Source organism: Neoarius graeffei, chromosome 4 (assembly GCF_027579695.1).
Source record: "Neoarius graeffei isolate fNeoGra1 chromosome 4, fNeoGra1.pri, whole genome shotgun sequence".
Taxonomy (NCBI): domain Eukaryota; kingdom Metazoa; phylum Chordata; class Actinopteri; order Siluriformes; family Ariidae; genus Neoarius; species Neoarius graeffei.
In genome coordinates, this window is record NC_083572.1 from 79,222,210 (window position 1) to 79,247,115 (window position 24,906).

Consider the following 24,906-nt stretch of genomic DNA (forward strand, 5'->3'; position numbering starts at 1 on the left):
GGTACAGAGCTCCAATAATAGCAGCTAAGGACATTGAGGAGCTCAGTGAAGCAATAAGTAGGGGAAAGAAGAGAAGAAAGCAAGGAAGTCAATAACAAAAAAAGGGGGTGACAGAGTTCTCTATTGAACTAGGTGTCCCTGAGAAAATGGAATGATTTTGTGACTTGACAGTCCTGTTTACAGTGCAATAAAAACAAAACAGGACTCGGAGATGAACTTGAAAGCAAACACTCCTCTGTCTATGAAAAATTTAAGCGTGATTCTCACACCACATCTTGAATGTGGTTTGGCTTTATTGGCTGCTTGGTAGAAGCCCAACCCTTCAGAGTTTCCAGAAGGAAGGCGCAAGTCACTCGGCTCCTAGCAACAGGCCCAGGGTAGACAGAGCCATGCAATACAATGAGTTCTGCTTTACATATTCATCGTCAGCATAATCAATTTTCACAAATATACATAAAATATCTGACACCTGGTTCATATATCTGGTGTGCATTTATGGTGGGTTTTATGCCTTTCATTGAATATGCTATATGCAGAGAAAGAAGTCTTACAAGCAACCAAACCCAAATGGGAGAACTCATCCTTATCTAGCCAACACTGTGTAGTGGGATTTTATTACTATGTTCATGACAATTGCGATGTAAGCATAGCATAAACGTGAACATGAACATAGAGACAAACTCCCAGGAGCAAATTTCTGTTTTAGTAAAGGAAATATATGAATTATTTCACTTCAGCTACTCATGTAGGGTCAGCCATTTTAGCGTAAGACTTGTTAATGTAATGTTGCCTATAGGGTGTTTTCCATGTGTGTGCTATATTTGGATCAGTCAGTGACATATTTGCTTTAGGCTAGGTCTGATTAGAGTGATTTTGCCCATTTTTGTGGAATTATTTAACAAGTGGTTATTTCTAAGCCTGTTGGAAGGATTTACAGTGAGAGTAAAAAGTATTTGATCCCTTGCTGATTTTGTTGGTTTGCCCACTAATAAAGACATGATCATTCTATACTTTTAATGGTAGATGTATTCTAACATGGAGAGACAGAATATCAAAACGAAAATCCAGAAAATAACTTTAAAGAATATATTTTAATTGATTTGTATTTCATTGAGGGAAATAAGTATTTGATCCCTCTAGCCAAAAGCACTTAATACTTGGTGGCAAAGCCTTTGTTTGCAAGCACAGCGGACAGACGTTTGTTGTAGTTAACCACAAAGTTAGCACACATATCAGGGGGAATTTTGGCCCACTCTTCTTTGCAGAGCCTCTCTAAATCATTAAGGTTGGTGGGCTGTCGCTTGGCAACTCGGACCTTCAGCTCCCTCCATAGATTTTCGATTGGATTGAGGTCCGGAGACTGGCTGGGCCACTCCATGACCTTAATGTGGTTCTTCTTGAGCCACTCCTTTGTTGCCTTTGCTGTATGCTTTGGGTCGTTGTCATGTTGGAAGACCCAACCACGGCCCATTTTCAACTTCCTGGCAGAGGGGAGGAGGTTGTCCCTCAGGACTGCACGGTACATGGCTCCATCCATCTTCCCACTGATGCGGTGAAGTAGCCCTGTGCCCTTGCCAGAGAAACACCCCCAAAACATAATGCTTCCACCTCCATGCTTGACAGTGGGCACAGTGTTCCTAGGGTCATAGGCAGCATTTTTCTTCCTCCACACATTACGAGTAGAGTTTAGGCCAAATAGTTCAATTTTGGTCTCGTCTGACCACAGAACCTTCTCCCAATCACTTTGTACATCTTTGAGGTGATCATTGGCATACTTTAGGCGGGCCTCCACATGTGCCTTCTTAAGCAGGGGTACCTTTCAGGCACTGCAGGATTTTAATCCATTGCAGCGCAAAGTGTTGCCTATTGTTTTCCTGGTGACTGTGGTCCCAGCTGCCTTGAGGTCATTCACTAACTCCCGCTGTGTGGTTGCAGGCCGATTTCTCACAGTTCTCATGATCATTGCCACCCCACGAGGTGAAATCTTCTGTGGAGCACCAGACTGAGGTCTATTGATGGTCATGTTATGCTTCTTAAATTTTCTCACAATTGCACCAATGGTTGTTACTTTAATACCCAGCATCTTGCTAATGTTTTTGTAGCCCATTCCAGATTTGTGCAGGTCAACAATCCTGTCTCTGAGGTCCTGAGAGAGTTCTTTGGTCTTACCCATGTTGGAGAGTTTGGAATCTGTCTGATTGTCTGATTCTGTGAACAGGTGTTTTTCATACAGGTGATTAGTTAGAACAGGTGTCTTCAATTCAGGTAACAAGTTGATTGGGAGTGTCTAACTGGTCTGTGAAAGCCAGAACTCCTAATGCATACTAGGGGATCAAATACTTATTTCCCTCAATGAAATACAAATCAATTAATATATATTCTTTAAAGTTATTTTCTGGATTTTCTTTTTGATATTCTGTCTCTCCATGTTAGAATACATTTACCATTAAAAGTATAGAATGATCATGTCTTTATTAGTGGGCAAACCAACAAAATCAGCAAGGGATCAAATACTTGTTACTCTCACTGTATTATTGAGAATTGGTTAAAAACAAACAAACAAACAAACAAAAGCAAGCCAAAAATCAGAAGTGAGACTTCACACTGAACAGAAGAATTTCTAGGTTATTTCAAAGTATTAATATGATCAGGAACATGTATGTATGATTAAAGATCAGGGTATCATAGCCAAAGATACATCTCATGTGACGTATCAGATGACATGGACTGTACTTCCTTTGCTTGGCTGAGGAGTTTGTGAAATGGAGTTTGTGTTATTGACTGATGCAGGTCATGACATGATTTGCTGAGAACCCAGGGAAGAAGGTTGAAAGTAAGACAGACGTTGATGTGTTAGTAACCAGGACAAAGACAAATTTCTGGAGTACGAAGCACTAACAAGAGGATGGATTATATAATGATGCAGTCTTTCTGATATACACCAGGAGTTACATGATATAAAATTTTAAGCTTGTTCATTGTGTCACACTGATCTCATCCTCATCTGTTAGTACACATAGATTGCTTATAGTTCTATAAGAAATGTAGAAATTTTTACTTAATTAGCACTGCAGTTTCCTTATCAAAATCAGAAAAAATGGATCTCATTGGACTGAAGACTCCTTTACCCTCATATCACTCACAACAATCAGCCATAAACTAATGAAAGTCATGAGCCTTAATCTAATGTATTTATAGGAATTATACTATGCAGCATTTACCAGGACAAATGGGCTTTAGATTTAATCATAATGATTATGTAAGTTGATTCCATGCTAGTTTATGTCCTTGGTTTTCTCAAGGGGTTGTAGAAAACGAGAGCTGAGGAGGAAGGAAGTGAAAGAAACATAGGGAAGTTAATTACTGAGGCTTCATCAGTTCATCTAGTGCAGACTCTTAACAACTTAAACTAGACCTTAACCTGGGGAACCTTGTAAGACAAAGGAAAAGTGTTCATCTTATTTTTGGGATATCGCAAGTTTTAATACTAACAATGCCATAGCCAGCTGTGGCTGGGAAACAACAAAGCAAAATTGACTGTTCTCTCTAGGGATGAGGGGTGACATACGCTCTATCTCTCCCCTGTCAATCACAGCATCACTAGCTAGTCAAGGGCATCTCATATATGTGATAGCACCTTCCTATGAGGCAGCAGTTAAATAAAAAAAGAAGCAGTAGATTTAATCATAATTAGTATTTAATCATAATTAGTAGATTGAATCATAAGGATTGAGTCCATACTGAGGCTTCATCAGTTCATCGAGTGCAGACTCTCTCATCTCATTATCTCTAGCCGCTTTATCCTTCTACAGGGTCGCAAGCAAGCTGGAGCCTATCCCAGCTGACTACGGGCGAAAGGCGGGGTACACCCTGGACAAGTCGCCAGGTCATCACAGGGCTGACACATAGACACAGACAACCATTCACACTCACATTCACACCTACGCTCAATTTAGAGTCATCAGTTAACCTAACCTGCATGTCTTTGGACTGTGGGGGAAACTGGAGCACCTGGAGGAAACCCACGCGGACACGGGGAGAACATGCAAACTCCGCACAGAAAGGCCCTCGCCGGCCACGGGGCTCGAACCCGGACCTTCTTGCTGTGAGGTGACAGCGCTAACCACTACACCACCGTGCCGCTGAGTGCAGACTCTTAACAACTTAAACTAGACCTTAACCTGTTTAATACTAACAGTGCCACAGCCATCTGTGGCTGGGAAACAACAAAGCTTCATGTGTCTCAGAGGACATAATGTGTTTGATTTCACCCTCCCTGTGGGTGGGAATTGGCAGATGTAAAATCTGGAAAAAACAAACAAACAAATAAACAAACAAACCTATTTCTACTTAAACTCACAAGAAAAAGTGACTTGTATTACATTCTTTCAAAAGGAATGATTTAAAATATGCACAAAGATGTTCCAAAAACAAATACTGTTTAGTTTTGCATTGGAGCTAGAAGGCTAAGAAATAATAGAATAACCGATTAGCATCGCAGTCATCATGTTTGCAATAACTATGTGTTTTATACCATATGTTTAAATAAGCTCAAGCAGACTTGCCATTTTGAATTCAAATTAAATTAATCTGATTAATTAACAAAAATTTATTTTTCTTCTTTTAGTTTTAAAATTGATTTGGTATTACTAGTGCCTTATGTCCAGTGGTGTAGTGGTTAGCACTGTTGCCTCACAGCAAGAAGGTCCTGGGTTTGAGCCCAGTGGCCGGCGAGAGCCTTTCTGTGTGGAGTTTGCATGTTATCCCCATGTCTATCTACGTGGGTTTCCTCCGGGTGCTCCGGTTTCCCCCACAGTCCAAAGACATGCAGGTTAGGTTAACTGGTGGCTCTAAATTGACCGTAGGTGTGAATGTGAGTGTGAATGGTTGTTTGTCTCTGTGTCAGCCCTGCGATAACCTGGTGACTTGTCCAGGGTGTACCCTGCCTCTTGCCCATAGTCAGCTGGGATAGGCTTCAGCTTGCCTGCGACCCTGTAGAACAGGATAAGCGGCTACAGATAATGGATGGATAGTGCCTTATGTCCATTGTATCTTTGGCATTCTATCTTATTTTTTGAACACCAGTTTCCTGATTTTCTCTTTTATTTTTTCATATTATCACATGACCAGAAGTCTTTACTCCTTATGTATTTTCTCATATGCTGCTAGAATGTTGTGATATGTGCACTTTTGAGTCCACTCTACATCACTGAAATCCAATTCCTTTAGGCTCTTCTTCTTTGGAAGTCAAAAGGCATAGTGAGAAAATTGGTATGGCTCTCTCATTCCTGATGTTGTGTTATTCATTGATATTGTAGTTAATAAGTTCCTGAGTGTGTGTATACTGTGTGTAGTGTGAGTCCAAAGCAGATATTTCCGTTCAATGCCTTTAATAGCTGTGCTTGATACCTGAGACTAACACTGTTCAGGAACACACTGACTTCAACCTCATGAAGTTGAAAAAAAAAATCTCATAGTCAGTAATAGCACTTCAACCAAATTCTGTTTTCATTTTTTACTTGTACACAAAACTGTAAATTAAAATTTAATGAGGATGTTTTGTTTTAATTAATAAAATCTGATCTGCTAAATGGGCAGTTTGGTGGCCTACACTGTCAGAAATAGGGCTACAGTAGGAGTCCACTTCTGTCCCCTAAGGCACAAAAAGGTACATATATGTTCCCAAACAGTATATAAAGGGTACAAATAAGTACCTTAGAGGGTACTACCACAGTAACAAGCCATTGTGCCCCTAAAGGTATAATAATGCACTTTATTTTCTAAGAGTGTAGATGGTAGCATTGCTGGTTCACAGTTCCTGGATCACTGGTTCGATCCTGAGCTATGGTTACTATTTGTGTGGAGTTTCACATGTTTTCCCTGCATTTATGTGGGTTTCCTCTAAGTTCTAAGCTTTCCACCTACATCCAAAAAAACATTCCAGTTGGTGGATTACTTTTGCTAAAAACTGTCCCTAGGTGTGAATGTACTATGTACATTCCTGCCTTGTGCCCAGTATTCCAGGGATGGGCTCCTGAGTCCCTGCAATCCTGACCAGAATAAACCATCCCAGCCATCCATCCATTATCTGTAACCGCTTATACTGTGCAGGGTTGCAGGCAAGCTGGAGCCTATCCCAGCTGACTATGGGTGAGAGGCAGGGTACACCATGGACAAGTCGCCAGGTCATCGCAGGGCTGACACATAGAGACAAACAACCATTCACACTCACATTCACACCTACGGTCAATTTAGAGCCACCAGTTAACCTAACCTGCATGTCTTTGGACTGTGGGGGAAACCGGAGCACCCAGAGGAAACCCACACAGACATGGGGAGAACATGCAAACTCCACAGAGAAAGGCGCCCATCGGCTGCTGGGCTCAAACCCAGAACCTTCTTGCTGTGAGGTGACAGCCCTAACCACTACACCACCGTGCTGCCCCCAGGATAAACTGGTTACTGAAAATGAATGAATAAACAAATAAATAGAAAAGTGTGAAGATCATCCAGGTCTTATTAGATGTCTTTTAGTTGTACATCTGACTGAATGGAATTGACTTATGACTCCCAACATAGGAAATTCCTCAGTTCAGGATTAAGCTGTGTAACTAAACTGGAGGTCAGTGGACACAGTTGATTAGAAAGCATAATGTAAACCATTATCTCCACCATGCCACATTGGAACAACTGTCTCTGAAGGAAGAACAGAAGGTGCTTTCATGCCAATTCACACTTTCAAACCTTAGTGTCATGTCATCCATCCATTATCTGTAACTGCTTATCCTATGCAGGGTTACAGGCAAGCTGGAACCAATCCCAGCTGACTATGGGTGAGAGGCAGGGTACACCCTGGACAAGTCACCAGATCATCGCAGGGCTGACACATAGAGACAAACAACCATTCACACTCACAGCTACCAATTAACCTAACCACATGTCTTTGGACTGTGGGGGAAACCAGAGCACCCAGAGGAAACCCACACAGACAACATGCAAACTCCACACAGAAAGGTCCCCTTTGGTCACTGGGCTTGAACCCAGAATCTTCTTGCTGTGAGGCGACAGTGCTAACCACTACACCACCATGCCACCCTTGGTGTCATGTCAGTTTCATATCATTCACACACAGTGTTAACATGGATTCAGCAGAATTCATGAAACCTCTCAGATGACTGTTATAATGTCTTCATCATTGACACAAAAAGCCCCTTGCCAATACTGACATCTATGAGACAGATCTAATAAGATATTTGTTATAAGATGACTTACAGTGAAATGTTCTTCAGCACACTGCATTCCACAGGTCTTGGTTTAGGGTGTTTTCAGTGTTCTGGTATTGTCTAATTCAGCATGTGTCTATGGAAGAAATAGGTGTTTCTGTTGGAAGATCCAGGGATATTAGTGCTTGAACCATAATTCCAATAAGCTTTTTATTTCCTGCTTCAGAGCAGGTACAATTGTGGTCAGAAGTTTACATACAGTGACATGAATGTCATCTTGGATATGAATGTCATGGCAATATTTGGGCTTTCAGTGATTTCTTTGAAGTCTTCTTTTTCTGTGGCAGAATGATTGTACAGCATACATCTTTAATAAAAAAACACATGAGAATTTGATGCACAAGTTTTAATTTTCTTTGGGTTTTCTGGAATCAACATAGGGTCAAAATTATACATATAGGGTCAAAAATGTACATGTGCTTACTTAGATTATTAATTCAGAGATGCTTAAACTTCCAAAATGTCTCTTATCTTGCCAAGGCCAAGGTCTCTTAACTTCCTGTTAGTGATCATGATTGACTACAGCTGGTAACTTCTCTGTGCCTTCATAAAAAGGGTTTGTTTACAGCACTCATTAGATTGACCAACACACAGTAAAATGGGAAAGTCCAAGGAGCTCAGTGCAGATCTGAGAAAGAGGATCGCACATATACACAACTCCGGAATGTCTCTTGGAGCCATTTCTAAACAACTGCAAATTCCAAGATCAATTAAAACAATTGTATCCAAGTTATTGCGAGGTGTAGTCACTTTGCCAGGCCACTTTGCTTCAAGAAAACCCAAACTGTTACCCTCAGCTGAAAGGAAATTGGTTTGGATGGTCAGAAACAACCTGGGAACCACCATGGCACAGCTCTGCCACGAGCTGGAAGCTGATGGATCACTGTCTACAGTTCAGATCACCATGGACTAAGAGGCTGCTATCCAAGAAATAACCCCCTGCTCCAAAATTGACGCCTTCAAGCTTAACTAAAGTTTGAAGCTGACCACACAAAGAAAAAGCCTTCTGGAGGATAGCTGTATGGTCAGATGAGACAAAGATTGAGTTGTTTGGCCACAGTGACCACCATGTACAGAGGAACACTGTACCAGCTGGTGGTTGTGGTAGGATCATCATGCTCTGGGGCTGTTTTGCTGCCAGTGGAACTGGTTAATTGCACAAAGTGGATAGAATAATGAAGAAGGAGGACTACCTCAGAATTCTTTAGCATAAACCATCAAAGACTTGGGACTTGCAACAGGACAATGAACCCAAACATGCATCAGAGCTGGTTGTGGAGGATAAAGCAGGCTGAGATTAAGCTTAAAACAAGTCCTGACTTCAACCCTATTGAAAATATGTGGACCGTGCTTATAAGTCGAGTCCATGCCAAGAAAAAAAAATTTAATTGAACTTTACCAATTCTACCGGTACCATGAAGAGTCATGAAATATCCAACCAGAATTCTGCCAGAAGCTTATTCATGGTAAACAAAAATGTTTGGTCAAGGTGAATCTTGTGAAGAGACATTTTACCCAAATATTAGGTGTGTTGTATGCATATTTTTGACCCTGTATGTATAATTTTGACCCTGTGTTAATTTCAGAAAACCCAAAGAAAATTAAAACTTGTGCACCAAAGATGTATGCTGTACATTCTGCCACATAAAAAGAACAGTTCAAAGAAATCACTGAAAGCCCAAATATTGCCATGACATTCATATCCAAGATAACATTCATGTCACTGTATGTAAACTTCTGACCACAACTGTATGTTTAGTCAGTCATATGGACAGTTGAAAGTCACACTTGGAAAATGCTCTGGACACTTACAGTAATGCTTTTATGGCTGAGGACTACAGTTGACTTGCTAACTTTAGGACTGCAGTTGTCATGAACAGTTTTGCACTCAAGTTTCCATCAATGAAGAGTTATAACATCAATGAAACTGACTTCATGTTAAAACTGTTAATGTAGTCATGTTGGCTGTTGTTGCCCAAATGAGGATGGGTTCCCTTTTAAGTCTGGTTCCTCTCGAGGTTTCTTCCTCATGCCGTCTGAGGGAGTTTTTCCTTGTCACTGTCACCACAGGCTCGCTCATTGGGGATAGATTAGGGATAAAATTAGCTCATGTTTTAATTCATTCAAATTCTGTAAAGCTGCTTTGTGACAATGTCTATTGTTAAAAGCGCTATACAAATAGACTTGACTTGACTTAACTATGTTTCTGTACATCAGGATCCATTGGAGTGAAGCTTACTGGACTGAACGCCCACTGATTTTTGACAGAGAATTACAAAACCTCTTACTTGCCATTGTTCACGAACTGAAATAGCAAAGACTTCACTTTGCAATCATGGGAAAGAGAACAAGCATAGCATCGTGGGAGGCTTTTATAGGCTGCACTTGTGGGGTCATGAGGTAGTTATTATTATGCTATCAGAACTCAGCAAGGAAATAGGAAAACTGCCCTAGTTCTGAAGGTCCACAATGAATGGAAGTAAAGCTGCAGTCATTAAAGTGCATTTTATATCAGAGGTCACTCCAAGACCACCAAAGCAAAATGCATGTAATGTTGCAAGTGTTGCTGAAGTGTATTTTATAGATGTTTCTAGAGGCATATCACTCACAGCAAGCAACAATAAAGGCTTGACCATACAACTGATTTCAAAAAGCAATCTTGTGTTTCAGCCATGTTCATGCTTGCTGTGATGCTGTACTTTCACTGTGTATTGAAATGACATAATTGCCATATAGTTTGTGCCATTCCTGTTATCTTACATATCAGTTGTGGTTCCTGCAGAGCTGACATTTTTGGCTCTACCCGGTGAGCTTTTGTCAGCAGTGGTTTGTAGATTGTGTGTATTAATATGGAGATATTTTCTGTGGCTCTCCATGAAGAAACACTTGTCTGTCTGTGTGTGGGTGGCTTGCTGAGAACAGCAGGGATTTTAACACAGGAAGTGATGTCAGAGGCAAGAGAGTTTTGCAGGTGGATTATATACTTAACAGTATCTCAGAGAGCTGATTTCAGTCAGCATGCATGGATTGGAATGGACAGTGACTGTCTTAATATTCTCCAAAATAGAATGAACTGTAGGCGGCACGGTGGTGTAGTGGTTAGCGCTGTTGCCTCACAGCAAGAAGGTCCGGGTTCGAGCCCCGTGGCCGGCGAGGGCCTTTCTGTATGGAGTTTGCATGTTCTCCCCATGTCCGCGTGGGTTTCCTCCGGGTGCTCCGGTTTCCCCCACAGTCCAAAGACATGCAGGTTAGGTTAACTGGTGACTCTAAATTGACCGTAGGTGTGAATGTGAGTGTGAATGGTTGTCTGTGTCTATGTGTCAGCCCTGTGATGACCTGGTAACTTGTCCAGGGTGTACCCCGCCTTTCGCCCGTAGTCAGCTGGGATAGGCTCCAGCTTGCCTGCGACCCTGTAGGACAGGATAAAGCAGCTACAGATAATGAGATGAGATGAGAATGAACTGTAATGTGAAACAGCCATTAGCTCTAATTACAATATTTCCTATTTACACTTCTGAAAGAAAATGAGTACTAACACAATGAGTAAGAATTCTTGCAATGCAGGACCTAATTGTGCGAAGTTTCTTTTCCTCTCTTTTTCTTTGACTTTCTCTCTGTCTGTTTCTCTTTGTTCTTCTTTTCTGCTCCAAGATGCTGTGTGCTTAGCAAATGACTTGTACTTAGTATTTTTATTGGGCTGCTGAACAATAAACCATATCCAATTCATGTTTACCAAAATGAGAGAATTTATGATCAGTCCAGTCATGTTTGTTTGAATAATAAAGCAAAATATAATTCATTATGACCATTGGCATAATGCTTTCTGAATGTGCATATAATGTACATGATTTGATCCAGTTTATGACAGCTGCTTTTAGATTAGATTTTAAAGAGAGACTGCCTTTCGATTTCATAAATCTGTGAAATTAAGTTCCCTCTGAAATTTAGTCATTGTGATATATGTTTATTACTGTAATATCTCACAAAATATCAGGCCATTCTGTAGCTACTTAAGTTACTTAATTTGAGGGGATTCCATAGCAAATAATGTGCATGAAATCGCGCTTTGTGCAGTCAAGTAGACAGAGGAGGTCCATGTGCGTATGCACAGGTTTACCTTGACCGTGCACTGACAGTTACATCTGTCACTAAACGAACAGCTGATCACACCGAGGTGCTCGCTGTCCTCCGATATGTATTAGTTTGGTCCTGTGTTTCCTTTCCTTCATAACATAGTGTCTTTTCTTCTTGCTTTCTGTTACTGTAGTTGGTCTTTTACGTTTCATTCGCACACTCCATTTTTCTCTCCGGTTTCAAATTTGTATCCCACAGTGCCTTGAGCGAATGGGGACAGCCCACCACGTGATGCATGAAGTAGTATCTTGAATCGGGTCATGTTGAAGCAGGAAAAAATAGCAGCGAATTTAGGGCCATGTGGCCCTAAATTCATTAATTGTTCTAAAAACCTAATAAAATTGGAAGTATGTGATTTGAATTCAGTAGCTTTTGGTCCACTAAACAAAAATAATTGGGTGTCAGGGAAAATTCTTTTTATGACCTACACTTGAAAAATCTGAAAGGCAGTCTACCTTTAAATTCACAGCACTAAATATACATGAGCCACATCATTTCACCTAGCATTCAGCACTCAGAACTCATTTATTTGAAACTAGCTTGACCTTTGTGTGAAACTTGTTCTGTTCCTTCTCCTCCTGATGTTTTTTTTATTCACTAATCCCCCCCCCCAAAAAAAAAAATATTATTACAGTATTCAGAATGTATTCAACAGGTAATCAGAAGCTTTTGCTATAACAGTTCAAAAATAAAACTCCTGCTAAAAGCATCTGCAGAAGTAGCGATTTTTACTTGACAGTGTTATTATAACATTGATCATACAATATGCCTAGTTAGACAAAAGTTCCTGGAACCATCACATAACCTGAAATGGTTAGCTGAGAGTAAAATACACTTCAGTGAGATTTGCAGCAGGCCTTTACGAATTCCCTTTGTGGCTTGACAACAGTGACTCAGCATTTCTGTTTGAATCCCTTTTCCAATGTGTTGCAGGGTATTAGGTGTCAAGTATGATTATTTAGCCAGTAAGCTATCTTATTCACACTCGAGCCCTGTATTGTCCTTTCCTGTCTTTCAGCTATCATCAACCCCAAAGTACCCAAAGAAACCAAGAGCTTCAGTTTTGATTACTCTTACTGGTCACATACCTCGGTGAGTACTGTGAGAGAAAGTCAAGCAGACTCCATTACAGATAGGGATGATGCATGATTATCATTAAAATCAAACTGCCAATTATTTCTCATTGTACTGTAATTTTACCGGCAGTGTATACTACACACACACACACACACACACACACACACACACACACACACACGAATATAGAAGTCAATATAATTCTTTGAACATGGCACAATTGTTAAACACGTTTTCATTTCATTAGGCAAATCAGGTGAAAATTCGAATTCAGTCCAAATTGCTTGAAACTGCTTTCACTGAATTCAGAATCGAATGCAGAACAACATACTATTTACAGAATGAAAATGTTTATCCGTTCTTGAGATATTACAAATCAAAGATTGAAAAAATGGCTTAATTTTTAGAAAACTGCCGTAATATTGTGTATGAGGATAACATGGTCCAAAATGGGCCTCATTAATGAATGAGATCTAATATTTTTTCTGACTAACTTTTATGTTTTTCAAGATATTTACATGGAAATTGGCAGGCACATAGACGGTTGTATACTGAATACAAAGTTTGAAAAATGAGTAAAAACAAATTATGCAAATTAGTATTTAATTAGTATTAATTATGCTAATTACGTAAAACCATTAACTCGATACGTTCAATAAAAAAAAGTTATAAAAGATTATTTCTAATACACTCTCTGTGCTCTGTAGGCCTTTGTATTTCTCAAAAGTAGGGCCTACTAGTGTTTATATGAAAGAATATAAATGATAATATTCACAGCTTTCAAGGCTAACCTTGAAAAAACTGTGGGAGCCACATCCAATAAACACTTCTAATTAAATGAATTGAAATTGACACTCGCATTTCTGACTTCCAGTTTTTTAAAATATTATTCTGACTACTAAGATCTCAGTATTTTTCACCAAAACAACTACAGTTATATTCTAAAATAGTTATTTATTTACATGAATCAGTTTGATTTGAAAAAAAAAAATAAGTAGGTAAAGCTATGAAAACTCACTTCAAAGTCTCCCGTGAAGCATAACATCAAAACAAGCTGATGGAAAATTTTGCTGAATATTTCATCAGAAACAGTGAGAGCTAGAGAACATCCCTATAAACGTTATCTGATTGATATTCATGAGTAATCCAGTCGGAAACCAATCAGAAAAGAGACAGACTGACCACTTTTCCGTGACTCGAAAAGCACCGGCAGTTTCCCAACATCATGTGAGCAGAGTTTTTACTCTGTTATACCAACTTCAACTTGCCATTACTCCCAAAGTACTGAACAGATCTTAATGAGATACATTTCTTTGGAAAGCAGAGATTATAAGCTTTTTAATGCTAGTATTAATGATAGAAAATATTAAAGAGTTAAGCAATGACAGATTTGGAAACTTAGATGAGCATCTGCATGCAGAATTTTCACAGCACGGCCAGAGAACATCTGATATGCCTACTATAATTATAAAAATCACAATTTTTATGATTAGTATATTGCAAAAGCTATAAGTGTAATCTCAACAAAAAATTTGACTCATATTGCAGCCCTTTACAAAATGAATAGCAAAACAATATGATCCATGCTAATTGAATTTATTACACAGTATTTGAATGGATTTAATGTTTTCTTTCTACGACTATGGTTGAAACCTTCAGCACATCCCAGTGGAACACTGAAAGCATTGATTCTGTCCTTCAATAATGTATGAATTCTTGTCTGGTCGTATTCACCTGTCAGTGTTTATTCAACAGTGGTTAATGGTTTAAACTGATTGATCTGTCCTGGTATTTTTCATGCACATGCAGCCAGAGGACATCAACTATGCGTCTCAGCAGCAGGTCTACAGGGACATTGGCGAGGAGATGCTGCTCCATGCCTTTGAGGGCTACAACGTCTGCATTTTTGCATACGGCCAGACTGGTGCTGGCAAATCATATACCATGATGGGCAAACAAGAAAAGGACCAGCAAGGAATAATCCCACTGGTAAAGCCAATACAAAACTATTATTATCTCAACAAGAGAATCAGCCTAAGAGTTTACCTGTTTATCTACTATGATGAGCAAACTCTCCTGTTTACACAGTATCACAATGATCACGAATAAAGCGCTCTATTATTACTGACTTATTTGCTCATAGAGCCGTATCTCAGGTTTTTCCACACACTTCTTTCTAATCAGGCATGCGGCATGAACAATGTGAAATCAAACAGGGTTAAATGAGAACACAAACAGCATACTGAAGCATGTACACAAATATCCATTCAATGTCTGAGAAGATGAGATAAATGCATCTGAATTTTCATCCAATAACTTGAACCCATTTCTCTATCAACAGCTGTGTGAAGATCTTTTCACCAAGATCAATGACAGTAATACTGACAACAGCATGTCTTATTCTGTAGAGGTAAAAAGAGACTCAATTTGCTTGTTTCTCTGGTTTATTTCTGTGATTTCTTAGTAATTGTTACTATATATGGCTCTACTGCAAACAGAAGACTCAATATAGTTGTGCTGTCAAAAGTCATGTTCTGCATGTTTCTATTGAAGCTGTACAGTTTATGAATGTCACCTCAGTTGGTGCTGTTTGGTGTTTTAGGTAAGCTATATGGAGATTTACTGTGAGCGTGTACGGGACCTGCTTAACCCCAAAAACAAAGGGAACCTGCGAGTGAGAGAGCACCCATTGTTGGGTCCATACGTGGAAGATCTGTCAAAGCTTGCTGTGACGTCATACAATGACATTCAAGACCTGATGGACTCGGGAAATAAGGCCAGGTTATACTTCTCTTCTTTTTTCATGTCATGAATGAGTCGAAGATGAGTTCAATATCATGCTTGCTGAATGGAATATATCTTATGGCTGAATGGAATATATCTTATGGCATTTTCAATTCACTCATACCCCTTTTCCACCAAATCAGTTCCAGGGCTGGTTCGGAGCCAGTGCTGGTGCTGGTTCACAACTCGTTCAACTTGCGAGCCAGCTGAGAACCAGCTTGCTTTTCCATCGCTCGCGGTGCTAAGAGAAGACACGTCATTACGTCACAATATACATCAGTTACGTCGTTGTATATGTCATTACGTTGTTGTATACGTCATTATGTCGCTGTATACGTCAGTTACATCGCTACGTTTGCATAAACCTTGGCGCGAATATCAAAGCAAAAACAACACGGAAGAAGCAGCAGCAGCAACAACAATAATAATAATGGATGACTTCGCGTTTGTACAGCTGCTGCTTCTCGTCGCTTAAAAATGGCGATCTTTCGCGATCTTGTTATTGTTGTCGGTCTTAACAACTCCGCCCCCCCGCTGACGTAAGCGGCTCTTTCCTCTGGCCCAGCAGAGAGTTGGTGCTAGCCTGGAACCGTTTTTTCTGGCCCCAGAGCCAGTTCTTTGTCAGTGGAAACAGAAAACCCGGTTCCAAACTAAACACTGGCCCCGAACCAGCCCTGGAACTGCTTTGGTGGAAAAGGGGCATGAGACAAATTTCAGTTTTACTGCGAGCACCTCCAGTGAACAAAGAAATGCTTCTCTGCATGCGCAGCAGAAAACTTTCTCACTAAATATTCACGTGATGTCATGTCGTCTTGACAACCATGCAATATCCTCAACTATATTCAACGCTCATTCTCCATTGGGTAGAGTGATGTAATACAAGTAGGAAAAGTGATATGCGAACAATATTGCATGCCATCAAACCAAATGACTGAAACCTACTAGAAGGGAATAGAATACATGTTTTTATTCCATCAAAAAAGTGTCCTGTATGTAAAACAATTCCCGGTATTTCACTCCGATGACATCACTCCCAATGTTTTCCTGCTGACTTGATGCGTGTTGTCAAAATGGCAAACCGGTTTATCTTCTCGTGTTTAAAAATATATCACTCATTCACTTCACTTCACTCACTCGTGAAATATGCATTCAGAACTCAAAGGTAAACTTCACATCTTTGCACAAAAGTGTACTATCCTGCAACCGTGTAATATGCATGCAAAGAAGAGCATGATATAAAAGTTCAGGTTAAAATAGGTAGCTAACATTTGTAAAGAGTCATATTTTAAACAGTGACATTTTAGAAGCTTAATATATTTCATTACATTGTTTCTGGGTAAAGAGGCATACTGAGAGGACCAAAAATCATGATTTCTCTTCCAGTTTCCACCTGTCAAGGTCCTCCTGTCTCAGCATTTCAGATTAAATAACATAGCTTTTTTTATGGTGCAAACAAAGCCTTTAAACCTGTTATCTTCTCTCCTACCACACAATTACCCAACTGTTAAACAACTCAGTAGCAGGACCACAGACCAGCAGGCTAATTGAGCACAGTAGATAATTAGATAGTCTTAAATTCATGCTTTATTTGCTGAAGCATTAGTTGAAAATGAGCTTGAATGGATTTGAGTTTTCTTTTCCTCGCACAATAAATTATTTCCTTCAGGGTTATTTCTTTTCAGACTTAAATCTGGTTGGAGCTATTAGCACTGAAATAATGTATGTAGGGAAGGGTTCTCAATATTTTAGAGAGACTAATTGCAGTGTTGTGGGTCATTAATCTTTTTTTCTGTGTGTGAAACAGAAGGCGTAGGCACACAATTAGGGATGGATGTTTCACTGGCACGAAAGAAATAATCGGAAATGACTCTTGCAAGATATAGCACAAGATAATGGCCTTGTTTTCACTTGGCTTTAAAATGCATCTTGGGTGATCAGATCGCAAGTGGACAGCTGAGACATATCACTGTTTACACCTATGTCTATGATGCATCTTCATGGTCTCAAGCTGTCCACTTGGGTTCAGATTCGTTACTGCCTACGTCACTTCTGATAGAAGGTCCAAGGGCCCTGCACACAGTTATGTTAAAAAAAATAAAGTTAACTCAGTAACATCTCATCTCATCTCATTATCTCTAGCCGCTTTATCCTTCTACAGGGTCGCAGGCAAGCTGGAGCCTATCCCAGCTGACTACGGGCGAAAGGCGGGGTACACCCTGGACAAGTCGCCAGGTCATCACAGGGCTGACACATAGACACAGACAACCATTCACACTCACATTCACACCTACGGTCAATTTAGAGTCGCCAGTTAACCTAACCTGCATGTCTTTGGACTGTGGGGGAAACCGGAGCACCCGGAGGAAACCCACGTGGACACGGGGAGAACATGCAAACTCCACACAGAAAGGCCCTTGCCGGCCCCGGGGCTCGAACCCAGGACCTTCTTGCTGTGAGGCGACAGCGCTAACCACTACACCACCATGCCGCCCAACTCAGTAACATACCTTCATTATTTTTCTTGCACTCCAACCACGTACATCAGCTCTCCTTTCCATTTTTTGAGTGTTGGCATGCCGTCAACAAAACAACCACCGTGTCCTGCATTAACAACACACTTTCCTGTTATGTCCTTGTCAGGGAGGCATCAACATGCATTTGTGTTTACACTACAAAAGATATGTGGTCAAATGTGTTCCAGTCCACCTCAACAAGTGGTTTGAGTGAATGTGCCTTGAATGTTTCTTGGTGGTCATTTGCCCTTGTATTTCACTCTGTCCACTTGTGAGCCAAGCATCCAATACACACTTTAAAACCAAGTGTGAACAGGGTCATTGTGTATTAGAAAAATGGGGCTTACTGCTCTGTTATAGTCCTGGCTTTCCCAGTAACAACCTAATACATGTTATAGTATTATACTATTATTAGCGACAAAACCTTTTTTTTTAAGTATTGCAGCACTTTCTTAAATGTATTCTGTCATTGTAGTGTCATATGCCATTTATTACCAGCCTCTCTGTAAGTGTAAAGTTTGTAAATGTAAAGCAGATGGTGTCACAGACAACCCTGATGCTGGGGGATCATTTTTCATACTCTTCATCCCACAGTGCTAATTATAAGCTAACAGTTTCAGGAAGGAAAATCCCTCATAGATAGATTCCTTGCCTGTAATCACAGTTAAAAGGTTATTCTGCCTGGGTGATATCTGTCTGCCATCTGCTCTTTCTTCATTTCTCTTGCAGGACGGTGGCTGCCACCAACATGAACGAAACAAGCAGTCGCTCTCATGCTGTCTTCAACATCATCTTCACACAGAGGAGGCACGACGCAGAGACAGACAACACATCTGAGAAGGTAGGCTGCCAAGGAACATTTTACACCCTGTCAATCACACTAAGCTGCTCCCAGTGGGTGCACAGAGGCCAGAGGATCATCACTGCTGGTTGCCTGAAATGCACTAAAAGATGTTTGACATTGAGGCTGATCTTTCAGGTCAAGAAGACCTTATTCATCTTGTGTTAGAATTCAGTACATATTATGTATATCTATATATCTTTAAATGTCTTACTTTTTGTCTTTTTCTCTCTCTCTCTCCATTGACTCCTAATCTCTATCACTCTTTCTAATAGGTCAGCAAAATCAGTCTGGTGGATTTAGCTGGCAGTGAAAGAGCTGACTCCACTGGAGCCAAAGGCACTCGGCTCAAGGTGACAACATCTGCTTTTACTCCATGCACCTCATTACTGAATATTCCCTGTTTTCCTGTTGTATATTGTCTCTCAATCATCTATAACTTGTTTTTAGGCTTGCTAAGTGTCTAGCAGGCTTTTGTTCTGTTTTCCTCCAGCTATAGCCTTTTGATATTCTATCCCCTAACCCCCAATCTTGGTAAACAATGAGCTACCTAACACAGCTGCCAATATAACCATTAAAAACTCAAGTTGAGAGCATGCAAGAGTTACTTTCCACTGCCTTTTCTTCTTTTCTCCATGTTTTCAGCTTCATAAGCACTGTGTACTGTGAGGTGTGTGACATTCTGTCAGGATAGAGCAAAATTATTTTGTTTTGGTGCTGAAAGTAGGCACTTTGACCAGGCTCGCAGCTTCCAAGGTTACTCAAAGATCGTTCATTTTAAATTTTCTTAATAAGGTATTTCACAAAGGTGTTCTTTTTTGTTTCAGGAGGGAGCAAACATAAACAAATCCCTCACCACACTAGGGAAAGTCATTTCAGCTTTGGCTGAGGTGGTACGTATTGATTTTTTGCATTATAGTGTATTACACAGTGTATCCTTTCCAGTGAATGAAATCAAATAAGCATTCTGATTTCTAATTTTCTTAGGATTCTGGATCAAACAAGGTATGAGAATTTTCTACAAGTAAAGATGCAGCTTTTGGTGAAAACAATGATCAACAGTAAAATTTTCTACTATCCCATATGTAGTCAGTCTACCAAGACATGTTTGGAAATTTAGCAACCAACAAAAAAGAAGAAGCTATTTTAGCATTGGGTTGCATGTATAAATTCTAACAAGCATATTAAACTATGCCACATTGAACTACTGTGTAAATTTCATTTTAAGCCAAATTATTCATGACCTTTTCTTATATACAGAACAAGAAGAAAAAGAAGGTGGAAAGTTTTATCCCATACAGAGATTCTGTACTGACATGGTTACTCCGAGAAAATTTAGGTATGTGTCATCTGTATCAGTGGATGCACCCAGTTTAACTCCAGGTTTATATTGATATTGACTTTCTGACCTTTCCCTTCATGCAGGTGGAAATTCTCGAACTGCCATGGTAGCTGCTCTCAGTCCTGCAGATATCAACTATGACGAGACTCTCAGCACACTCAGGTGTCACTGTCCGGCTCTCCATCATAATATTAACCCTAAGTTCAAACAGCAGGACAAATCCGATTTAAAAAAAAAAGTCAAGTAACCAAAGCCTATGTCTGCCTGGACCATAGTCACATTTATTCACCTGAAGAACTGCTTGATATGGTCAGGGTCATGGTTGATATGGCGCTTATTCTGGGAATACCAGGCCCAAAGTGAGAATACACCCTGTGGGTACACAAACATTGACACACATTCACACCTATGGGCGATTTCGAGTAGCCAATCCACCTCCCAGCATGTTCTTAGGGGGCGGGGCAAAACCAGGGAATCTGGAGGAACATGCAAAACTCAAGATAGAGAGGAACCCAAGTTCAGGATCTCGCCTGGAGCTGTGATGTGGCAACACTGCTTCCTTCCTCCACCATGCAGCTCACTGTAGTCACATTAGCCCACATATTCACATTGGTCGCCATAGTAATATGACAGGCGTGTTTTGGAGTAATGTGAGACAGGCAAATGTTGGAAAGATGATGACTAGTAGAGCCTGGGATCCCAAACAGTCAATTAGGATATTTTTGCCCATGTGAGCATATATATATATATATATATATATATATATATATATATATATATATATATATATATATATATAATTTAATTAATATAAATACTAACATAAAAATGTCCAAAAATAATAGTACAATAAAAGAAAAACTGATTTTTTTTCTACCAGACTCATTGTGTGAATGCCATTATTATTACTGCACTTACCATTGGCACTGCTACTTTACACAAAGTTATCTTTATTTACATACAGTAGTTGGTCCTTTTCTGACATACTGGTTTTCATTTATGTTGCTGTTTTCACAAAAACTGTTGTCAAGAAGCATTGTGCACCAAATGATAAAAACATAAGTCCCAATTTGATATGAAAATATGAAATGTGGCTTTGGAAAAAAGTCAGATTTTGTGTATTTTTAGCTATTTAGACTGCAGAAAATCCTCCCTGTTTAAATTCTCATTCTCATCTCATTATCTCTAGCCGCTTTATCCTTCTACAGGGTCGCAGGCAAGCTGGAGCCTATCCCAGCTGACTACGGGCGAAAGGCGGGGTACACCCTGGACAAGTCGCCAGGTCATCACAGGGCTGACACATAGACACAGACCCTGTTTAAATTGGTTATGCAAAAAAAAAGAAAAAAAAGAAAGAAAGAAAAAAATGGGTTTGAGCTTCCTGTTTGATCAAAGCTTTTTCTTGTTATCTATTTACAATGCCTGTAACACCTCTCACTGTCTGTCTCTTTTACACACACACACACACACACACACACACACACACACACACACACACACACTCTCTCTCTCTCTCTCTCTCTCTCTCTCTCTCTCTCTCTCTCTCTCACATTCCTACTCTCTCTATTGTGTTATTAATATGATCAAGGTGTTGAAGGCTAATCACAGCATGTAGCATTTAAAATACCTCAGTAACTTCACTCTTCAAACATCCTTCCAAGGTTGCAGCAATAAAATTAAGCCCTCAACAAATGTGTGTGTCTGTGAGACATGCACAATTAATTTCATCATCTCAAGCCATCTTGTCATGTATTAAGTACTTCCCAACACAGTGTTAATTATTTGTAATTTGTGTATGAGTTACCCGACAGACTGCTGCTCTACTATTCATGCACCATATGAACACTAACACATGCTCCAATATCCATGACTACACTGTACATGATGTTCTGTGATGACTTTGGCCTGAATTGTTTCTGAATCAGGTATGCAGACAGAGCCAAGCAGATCCGCTGTAACGCTGTCATTAATGAGGACCCCAACAACCGGCTGGTGCGTGAGCTGAAGGATGAGGTGTCACGCCTGAAAGAGCTCCTCTATGCCCAGGGCTTGGGTGACATCATTGAAAGTAAGACTTTCTACTCTTTCTGCTTGACACACCTAATTCACATGCATGCCTTTATAACAAAGATGTATAAAGTTGCTTATAGGGAATGGTTCAGTGAAAAATTAGCCCAAATGTCAACAATTGGTGTTCATTGTTCAAGTTACAAGGCTAATGTTGCTCACAAAAAATGTAAATCTACATATCCCAAACAACTTTTCTGTAAATTTCTAGCCTCAAACTGCAACCAGATCTGCTGATGTAAATTAAGAGTAAAAATGACATAAACAATAATCATGGCGTTGTCATCTGTGACAAATAGAATCACTTTTTCCCCCCTTGATTTTGTTTCACTCTTTACAAGATGACAAAAGGTGTTTGACCCCATGTTCACACAGAACGATTTTCCATCTTGCATCACTTAAGTTCCTTAATAATGGTAATTACTATGACATAATTTCTTGAGTTATTGCTGGTTGCCATGGTTACCCTGGTTCCACCTGCATATAGACATAGAAATTATAGTGCTAGCTACAGAATATATGCAAACCCATCAATTTAACCACAAATCAGATTTTTTTTAAATTTGTGTCACTCTCTTAGTCAACTTTGTGCCACCAACAGTTTCTTAGCCTCCTGTTGCTATTGCCAGCTTTTACAGAAAAAGACCTGTTTCCATGTTTTGTGCATCTATATTGAATGCAGGGTGGAGTTTGTATTGCAGAGTTAAGCTTATTTTAGGGCTTTTGTCTGTGCTTTTCAGCACGGCAACCTTCTCAACTGAAATCTTACAGTTTAAAAGGGAAAAAATGTTCAAAATCCACATAAAAACAAGCTCAGTAAGATGTCAGAAGATGCCACTTTGCTGGTCACCATCAGCTCTTCAGCCTTCCAGTCACAAATGGTGCTTGACCATGCCCTTGCTAGCAGTTTGAAAGAATTATGTAAATAATGTGAACTATAATGCAAACTATGCCTTCTAATTATTATAATCATCTTATCATAATGATCTCATGCTAAGATCTCATGCATAGAGAAACACTGCAATTTGAAACAAGTACATAGTTTTGGGGTATGTGTTTATAGGTCACATTTTGGGTGACATAAGTGTCCTTTATTGTTAGCTACATTAGCCTTGTAGTTCCAGTTCAAAACTAAAGAAGCCATTGTCATTGTTATTGTGTAATGCTAAATTAGATTTTTTTTTTTTGCTTATCCATTCCCTTAAGAGATGTCATAGTTTCATTACCAAATGCATTATAGTAAATGTTTTATATTTATATATGAAACATATATAGATATGTTTTGCATTATTGTCACACCTAAATCAACTGTACAGAATAATAGACAAAAATAACTTATGTATACAGTACCAGTCAAAAGTTTGGACACACCTACTCATTCATAGGTTTTTCTGTATTTTGACTATTTTCTACACTGTAGAACAATACTGAAGACATCAAAACTATGAAATAACACATAGATCATATATGGAATTATGTGGTAAACAAGTGTAAAAAAATATATTTCATATTTTAGATTCTTCAAAGTAGCCAGTGTTTACCTTGATGACACTTTACACACTATTAGCATTATCTTAATCAGCTTCATGAGGTCGTCACCTGGAATGCTTTTCAATTAACCGGTGTGCCTCGTCAAAAGTTAATTAGAGCAATTTATTGCCTTCTTAATGCGTTTGAGATCAAACAGTCAATAATAATATTAATAATACAGTCAAGAGCCCTATTCCACAACTGTAGTAATCCATATTGTGTCAAGAACTGCTCAACTAAGTAAAGAGAAACTACATCCATCATTACTTTAAAGGTAGACTGCCTTTCAGATTTTTCAAGTGTAGGTCATAAAAAAGAATTTTCCCTGACACCCAATTAATTTTGTTTAGTGGACCAAAAACTACTGAATTCGACTTGCAAACTTCCAATTTTATGATTTTTTAAAAATAGAACAATTAATGAATTTAGGGCCATGTGGCCCTAAATTCTCCACTATTTTTTCCTGCTTCACCATGACCCAATTCAAGATACTATGTCATGCATCATGTGCTGGGCTTTCCCTGTTTATGCAAGGCATTGTGGGATACAAATTTGAAACAGGAGAGAAAAATGGAGGACATGAGTGTGCGAATGAAAAGTGAAAGACCGACTACAGTAACGGAACGTGAGAAGAAAAGACATTATGTTGCGAAGGAAATGAAACGCAGGACCAAACTAATAAATATCGGCAGTCAGCAAGCACCTCGGTGTGATCAACTGTTTGTTTAGTGACAGAATGATGGAATTGTCAGTGCACGGTCAAGGTAAACCTGTAGATGGCAGTAATGCAACACTGTAGATGCCAGCTGCCGTAAAACCCCAAAGAAGAAGAAGTCAAGTCAAGTCAACTTTATTGTCAAATATGCTATACATGCTCGACATACAGCACAGATGAAATTTCAGTCCTCTCTGACCCACAGTGCAAACAGGCAATGCAATAAATAAAAATAAAAATAGAATAATTGAAAAAACAAGCAAACAATATAAACAGTATAAACACTCTAGATAGGAACTAGACATAGACTAAACACTCAGACAAACAATATAAACAGTATAAATAAACAGTATAAACACTAGATAAGAACTAGACATAGACTAAACACTCAGACAATATAAACAGTGTAAACACTAGATATGAACTAGACGTAGACTAAACACTCATATACATATATACACACACACACACACACACACACACACACACACACACATTGATTCAAAGGTGAACCTGTGCATGCACACACAGACTTCCTCTGTCTGCTTGACTACACAAAGTGAACGATTTCATACACATTATTTGCTCGGGAATCTGCTCAAATTAAATAACTTCCCAGC

General features: G+C 39.4%; 1 protein-coding gene across 1 annotated transcript in view; it reads left to right on the plus strand.

Moving 5' to 3' along the window:
- The window catches only part of kif1aa (kinesin family member 1Aa), a 114,028-nt gene that overhangs the window by 12,146 nt on the left and 76,976 nt on the right, over nt 1-24,906 (plus strand). The window contains exons 2-12 of the mRNA XM_060919789.1: nt 12,436-12,509; nt 14,304-14,483; nt 14,836-14,904; nt 15,097-15,275; nt 18,521-18,632; nt 18,908-18,985; nt 19,460-19,525; nt 19,620-19,637; nt 19,893-19,971; nt 20,058-20,136; nt 21,900-22,042. Of these exons, the coding sequence (XP_060775772.1) occupies nt 12,436-12,509; nt 14,304-14,483; nt 14,836-14,904; nt 15,097-15,275; nt 18,521-18,632; nt 18,908-18,985; nt 19,460-19,525; nt 19,620-19,637; nt 19,893-19,971; nt 20,058-20,136; nt 21,900-22,042 (1,077 nt within the window). The remainder of the gene's footprint in view (nt 1-12,435; nt 12,510-14,303; nt 14,484-14,835; nt 14,905-15,096; nt 15,276-18,520; nt 18,633-18,907; nt 18,986-19,459; nt 19,526-19,619; nt 19,638-19,892; nt 19,972-20,057; nt 20,137-21,899; nt 22,043-24,906) is intronic.